The sequence below is a fragment of the Sardina pilchardus genome, chromosome 13 (assembly GCF_963854185.1).
Source record: "Sardina pilchardus chromosome 13, fSarPil1.1, whole genome shotgun sequence".
Lineage (NCBI taxonomy): Eukaryota > Metazoa > Chordata > Actinopteri > Clupeiformes > Clupeidae > Sardina > Sardina pilchardus.
The window spans coordinates 12,704,041-12,711,540 of record NC_085006.1 but is presented as its reverse complement, the minus strand read 5'-3'; the positions used below and the strand labels follow the sequence as shown (position 1 = coordinate 12,711,540).

The window sequence follows — 7,500 nt, the reverse complement described above, 5'->3', positions numbered from 1 at the left end:
TGTGTGCTCGGCCGGCGACCCACTTCAGAAGATCCCGAATCACCCTTCGAGCTCTATTTGCTCAGCTGCCCCTCTCTCTCTCTCTCTCTCTCTCTCTCTCTCTTGCTCTCTCTCTCTCACACACACAAAGCAGCTCACACACACACACACACACACACACACACACACACACACACACACACACACACACACACACACACACACACACAGACACAGACACACAGAGGGCACCTAGAGAGAGGAGCCCGGGTGGCATAGCGGTTAGCTGCCCACCATTTCATACCCAGGGAACCCACTGCTGCACCCTCTTACACAACAAAGCCAACACAAGCAATCGTGCCCACAGACATACTGAGCTAAAGACTCCATGTCTCCCAAAGACATGGAGATCCAATGCTGAACGCTCGCTGGTTCACATCATTTCCTTTTGATGTGGATCATTTTTTTTCTTCCTCTCTTTTTTTGGAGCGCCTTTGGGATTACGGTCAGTGACAGGGGGCATCTGTCACAAACCTGTGGCACCACAGTGTCTGTGCCAAGCCAAGAGCAGGGCGCAGGCCCGGCGCACAGGGCCCTGGCCGCCCAATTGAGACGAATGCTGCAGCAGCACAATCAGATAAAGGAGGACAGCGGGTGGCCCACCCGTACCACAAACATTCCTGTCATTCACTGAACCCTGGAACACACTACTAGAGAGAGAGAGAGAGAGAGAGACGAGAAAGAGACGAGAGAGAGAGAGAGAGAGAGATGTAGTCGTATACGTAATTGCTTCAGGCTAGTATCCCTATGGGATTTTACACTGGAAAAAGATATGGCCGTCCCTTTTTTTTTTTTTTTTTTTGCTCCTGCTGGCCCTTGAGTGCTGGGGTGAGTCGTGTTTGGTTAGATAAACCTTCGGCGCTGAAAGGCCGCGCACTTCTCAGGGAGAACACAAAGACCCATCACCTTGGGGGATCTGGCGCGATTGAAACTCCACTATCTCTTGAGACTGTTATGCTTGTTGTTATGTCTACACGTCGGCACGCCAGACAGTTACTTTCAGCAGGGCACAACTAGTGGCCTCAGATGTGAAACTAAGCGCAATTAGCTCAGCTACCGGTCACAAGTGACATCTGGCACTTTGACTTGGTTTCAGTGGCTCATAAACCCGCAGAAACACATTGAAACAGCTTAAATATGGAAAATGTATCTAAAAATGAGATAGATTACAGTATACCTTCAAAAGTAATAGTCTTTAGCACAAAACAAGATATTACACACTGCGCAATCACAAAGCACACTGAACTGTCAAGGCATAGTAAATGTGAACTAAACTAAAAGAACGCTGATCTTTCACCTGACCTAAGGACCTTAGCAATGCCTTCATGCTTGAATCCAGCGGCATGCTCGCTGCTCGTCAGATGCTGGGATGGTGTGTGTGTGTGTGTGGGGGGGGGGGGTAGGTTGGTTTAATTAGTAGGCCAGGGTGAGAGTAAACAGGAGTGACCGCACGCCTGACCCAGATGCCTCGGCCCTTGGCAGCGGCAGCTCAGCCCAGAGCTGGCGGCTGGTGAGTGAGGAGTGAAGGAGCTAGCATTGCAAAATGGTTTTGCAAGATAGCATGAAGTTTTGGCAAGCCCTCCACAACTGTCAGCACTTTTTTATATTTAACAAGAATGTTTCTCCATCAGAGGGTGTGTGTATGTGTGTGTGTGTGTGTGTGTGTGTTTGTGTGTGTGCGTGTGTGTGTACATGTGTGTGTGTGTGTGTGTGTGTGTGTGTGTGTGCATGATTCTGGGAAGTGTTTCTGTGTGTGTGTGTGTGTGTGTGTGTGTGTGTGTGTGTGTGTGTGTGTGTGTGTGTGTGTGTGTGTGTGTGTGTGTGTGTGTGTGTGTGCGTTATATGTGCACCCTCTGCAGGTTAACCAAGCAGTTGGTTCACACCTCTAGCTAAGAGCAAGCACTTATGACGAATCGCCACACATAGCTGCAACCACAATCCCCTATTTATTCACTCAACTTACTAATGAACATGCTATACATGGAGCAACAGTAAGCCACCCATGATATGTGAGAACATCACACAGACACGCTCACACACACACACACACACACACAGAGAGAGCCTGACACAGTGCTCCAGGGGTGAACCCAAAGTGCCCCTCACTGCATACTCATCACCTTGGCATAGTCCTCATGAGACTCTGGTCAGGGGGGAAATCCTGCTGACTACCTCAGCCACATGCCCTGACTCCACGCCTTCAGCCAGCCCAGTAGGGTGGAGAGTGGTAGGGTGGGTGGATGGGTGGGTGGTGGTGGTGATGTGTGTGTGTGTGTGTGTGTGTGTGTGTGTGTGTGTGTGTGTGTGTGTGGTGGTGGTGGGGGGGGGGGGGGGGTAGTGAGACAGAACTGAAACATGTTGGTGCTAAGAATGAGTCTGTCTGCTAAAATGTAGTGGTCAAACAAGGTCAGCTTGATGATGAATGAAAGACAAAGAAAGAAAGAAAGAAAGAAAGAAAGAGAGAAAGAAAGAAAGAATGAAAGACTGATAATTAATACAAGTCTGACTGATAACTTATACAAATAAGGGGCAACTATAGACCAATCAATCCTTCAACATACTGTAGTGAGTATGAAACTAAATTACTACTAAAATAACCTTTCGCGGAGCAAGACAACAGCTTTTGAAGTCGCATGCACCAGCAGCGAAACTTCAGCGATATTATTGAACCACAGTAGGCTCACACTTGTTTTAAGTTACTAGCAATAGCAACAGGAGCCTCATTTCAAATCAGACCGGCAGGGTTAGTCTACTGTCAAAAGCGCTAGACCTACATATAGCCAGCTCCACCTAACACAGGCGGCGAAGCGCAGAAGCTAAACAAGGATGGACAACATTTAGCAAGAATATTACACTCCAAACAGTCCTACACGAAATATAACCATTCAAGTTTCTCTTGTCATTAGACAGTGATGAGCAACTTAATAACACCAACGCGTTTTCTCAGCGGATCAAAACGATGCTGCAGGATCAATATGATACATCCGCGCACGTCTATAAATAATTGATGCGCTCATAGCATGTATCTTAACACAAGACAGGAATATAATGTCTCGCTGATTAGCCTACTACACATACACACAATTCGTTCGGAGGCAGCAGCTGTTCTTTGGCTACAGTATTTGGCGTTTCTGCAACTGGAAACATGCAACACGGGGATCAACTATTCCGTTACTTCAGAGATACATTCAACACCTCACCAGACACTTCTACAATTGCCATAACGCATCTTCGATTCAACGTTTCAGTACATAGAAAGCAGATGTAGCCTGCTGTATAACATGTGTCATAGCTTACAACAACAGTTGTTACAATAAATGACGATAAAGGGGAAAAATATTTTTCAGAGACATGATTCAGAAATAATATTGCACAACATTAATGCTGAATTACTCACCTTCCACTTTCTCAGATTTTATTATGGTTAACGTTGGTTTCATATCAACAGCTGCCGTCATGATCATGTATTTAGTATGTTCAGCAGGGTTTCTTTCCCCCAATATAATAGTCCCAAACTATGTTATAGACTATATCGTCTAGCCTTAGGTTATTTCCCGAAAAAAGCTTAAACTTTCTCTTTGCCGGTTTTTCCTTCCCTAATTTATAGACATTCAGCGACGTTTATTACTAGTACTCTAACTTGTCTTTCGCTTTCTCTCTCCCACTCTTTCTCTCTCTCCTTCTTTCTTTCTTTCTCTTCTCTTTCTCACTCACTCACTCACTCCTTCCCTCCCTCCCTGTACCTTCGTCAGGGCGTTTCTGTGCTTGTCGGTGCGGAAGAGGCAGCACCCGAACAGCAGCGTACATGTACGACACTACGAAATGGGCGGCGTTAGCGAGGCCAAATGCTTCACAATTCAATTACATTCCTTTCAGCTGAGGCTCCTCAGAATCCCATTACATTATCACGTAGCGTCACTGGGGATGTCAATTCTTAACAGTTACACGTTTGTCTCCAAGTCAAGTCACAGTCAGGTTTTTTAATCGTTTATTGGACAAGCTTAATGTTTCCCTCTCTTTTCATTTTTTTTTCTCTTTAAAACAAAACATTACAGCTGGGAACTTCCCCTTCTCGCATAACACTTGTGTTAAGTTTATATGGAATACTACTGGCAAGGAGAGAGCTATTGCACAAGGAACCAGAAGTCACATCATGTTCGAAATCTGACTGTCTTGAGCAAGAGCTAAAAACCTGCAGAAGCCTACCCAATATAAAAAGCTGATGCAAGAAATTGCATAACAAGCCTTGTCTACTGATGTTGGTTTTATCACAGTGCTATTCCCACAAAATTTAAAAGCCCATTAATAGCATAAAAGTAATGCTGTTTCTATAAACAACGAAGCCATGGCTTTTCATTATTTCTTGTTGGTGACAGATCACACTGAAACAGCCTCTGGATTTCCCCATGTTATTGAATTAAGCAAACACTGGGTAGATTCTTATAATACGGGAAGACTTCTGAGCGGAAATCTAGTGCAAATGTGCAGGCAGGCATTAACCTTGTAACTTACTGTATAGAGCTCTGTATTGACTAATTGGTGAATTGTAAGGAGTTTATGTGATATTTTTAATAGCCTAATGATTATTATTTGTTTGTCCGTTTAACATAACACAAATAACAGAACTTCACAAATCTCCCCAGCAGGCTTTTCAGTCTAGTTTGAAAGCCTTGCTGAGTGATGACCGTCATGGACACATAGCGAGTCAGCGGCAGGCTGGGAATCTGAGCGCTGGACCGGTTTCCCTCATAAACACCTCTGAGTGCTTCCTGCCCACCTCGGCTGGATCAATAAAGTAAGCCATGTCTGTCTCCCTCTCCCGTAAGGCCCACAGCAGAGAATGTCCAGCCCCAGACGAACAAAAAGCGGTGCCGACACAGGGCCAACACCGGGCCAAGCCAGGGCCAGGCCAGGGCCAAGGAGGGCCTGCGATGCTAGTCCTCCCTCTGGTCCACCCTGAATGGAGAGTTAGGCCTCTTCGCAGAGGAGAGTCTGATGCATAAACAAATGGCCAGCACTGGATACTGGTTGACCCAAATATTTGGGGCTATTTATCAACACTAATTCAATTGGGCCATCCATCACAGTAGCCTGCGAGCATTTGATTTGTGAGAGGATTATGTTGTATTTGCTTGGTTTTATTTACATCCCTTTTTTCCCCTCCATGCCGCTCTTTCTAACTTATTTTTGGATGTTTTTTTAATTAAGAGACAATCACCATGTCATGTTCCATGTTATATCAAGAGGATTAGAGTGAGCAAAGACACAGTGGGGTGGACAAAAAAATGGGAGAGAATATCGAAGGATAAAACTTGAAGGGGGAGTAATACAGAAAAGAGAGAGGAAAAATGTCATGGATAAAGAGAGAGAGACAGGGCGACAGAGAGAGGGAGTGGAGGAGGAGGAGGAGGAGGAGGAGGAGGAGAGGAAGGGAGACAATTCCCTGCACTAAATAAATTAGCTGCCATGGCAACAGATTGTCATGTCATTGCAGTTGTCATGCACTGATCTGCTGGTTTTGCATGTGCAGCAAAATAATACTGACAACTGTGGAAGAGGCTGTCCAGGACAATCCGCAGCCCTGACGCTGATCACCAGAACAGACAATAGAACGCACATCTTAGTCCGCAAACAATTCCATCCAAAGACTCGGAAATACTGTTAGATTCAGCAAAAGCCCTTCAATCATCATCTGTGTGCTGGCTAAGCTTATTAGATCACTGAGCAGAGAGAGAGGGAGAGAGAGAGAGAGAGAGAGAGAGAGAGAGAGAGAGAGAGAGAGAGAGAGAGAGAGAGAGAGGGAGAGGGAGAGAAAGAGAGAGAGAAGCCCCGGTACGGCAACATTGTAATGGCTGGGCAGTGCATATCTTTAAATGGGATCAGGAGGCCGAGCGAGCCAACGCTATTGATCATGTATGGATTTTCAAACAGGAATTCAGTGCCGTCTCCATTAGCCGGCCTGGATAGTGTTTCAACTGACAGATATGAGCTATGGTGGAAGCGACAGAGACACAGTGTGGTTTCTGTGGCAGGGTGGAGCGGTGGGGTGGGGTGGAGTGGGGCTTTGCGGATGGGTGTACTGGAGGTGAATGGAGATAGGTGGAGGGGGGTGGTGGGGGGGGGGAGCATGCCTCACACATCGGCCTGCCTCTCATTCACTCCCTCCTTCCCTCTCTCTCCCTCTCTCTCTCCATCCCTCACTCACTCATTCACTCACTCGCCTGCTCTCCCTCCCTGTCTCTCTCAGTAACCCTTTTTTTGTTTTGGTCTTAATGAGCTCCTTGTACTCTTAAAAGGACAGCCTGGGTCCTTTGGTGCCCAGGGGCAGCCATTAAGTCTAATGGTGTTGCTGACTAATATCTCGACTGGAGTTCGCTGAGTGCCTATATTGTTGGGACGCTGGTGGTAGTGGCTGGTGGGTGTGGGGGGGGTGGGTGGAGGTGGTGGGTTGTTGTTCCATTCATATTTGCACTCAGATTCAACCTCCGATTTAGCATTTGATGCATGAAGTAACATTAAGTTGTACCTGCTACCCACAATTATTGCTATTTATGTAAGGGCTTTGATCTTCATACAGTAGTAGTGGTCAGGCTCTTTAATGTTGCCGTTGTTGGTAAATAGAAACAGCCCAGGCAACCCCACAAGGAAACTCGTTTTTCATTTTTCTGAACAAGAAAAGGTTCACCTCCTTTCATTTTGCAGTCAAAGGATCTCGAAAGAGTCCGAGATGGAAATTCTCAACAGGCATGGAAAAATACAAAAACATCTCAGAGCTTGAATAGAAAGCCCCTCTCTTCATTCTCAAGCAAAATGTGCCTTCATCTCCTATTCAGCATTGACACACTTTACTGGTGCTTCTTTGGAGTAAAGATTTTGCGGAATAAATTAGGCAGACTGAGCTGTTTCCACTTGTGTTCAAATTCAATCATGATACCAATAGAAGAAAAATGGCAGAAAGTCCCCAAATCACATTTATAAATTAATCTACGTTTCGACTTGGACCACCTACAGTGGACCAACTACACTGTTTTTTTAAACAGTAGTTGTTGACTCCCCAAAACAAGCTGTTACCAGGATACCACCTCGGAAAAATACATCTCTGACTCTCTCTCTAACTCTTTCTCTCTCTCGCTCTCTCTCTTTCTTTCTGTCTTTCTCTCTCCTCCTTTCTTTCTTTCCCATTGTAGAGACTGGAAAGCATGTGCTGTTCCTCACTGCTGCTAATGGCGGTTTGGGAATCACAACTATTTCAGAAATAACACGGCTGCAGAGAGAGAGAGAGAGAGAGAGAGAGAGAGAGCGCATGCACAGCCATTACACAGCTCTGGGGCGCTGGCCTCCCGGTCTTGCAGCAGCGGTAGCATTTCCAGACTTATTTTATCCTGGCTCTTAATGGCCAAGTGCATGGGATGGATGAATGTCGTTGCCATGGTATTGACAGTTAGCAGATGATATGAACCT

The 7,500-nt window shown here is 45.9% G+C and overlaps 1 protein-coding gene across 2 annotated transcripts in view; it reads right to left on the bottom strand.

Annotated features, from left to right (window-relative positions):
- Positions 1–7,500, bottom strand: part of ets1 (v-ets avian erythroblastosis virus E26 oncogene homolog 1) — a 43,817-nt gene that overhangs the window by 23,738 nt on the left and 12,579 nt on the right. The window contains exon 1 of one of the 2 annotated variants that reach the window (XM_062552233.1): positions 3,437–3,804. The exons of the other annotated variant lie outside the window; for it this stretch is intronic. Coding sequence (XP_062408217.1) covers positions 3,437–3,503 — 67 coding nt within the window. The 5' untranslated portion in view covers positions 3,504–3,804. Of the gene's footprint in view, positions 1–3,436; positions 3,805–7,500 lie in introns of those variants that run through there. 2 annotated transcript variants of the gene reach the window in all.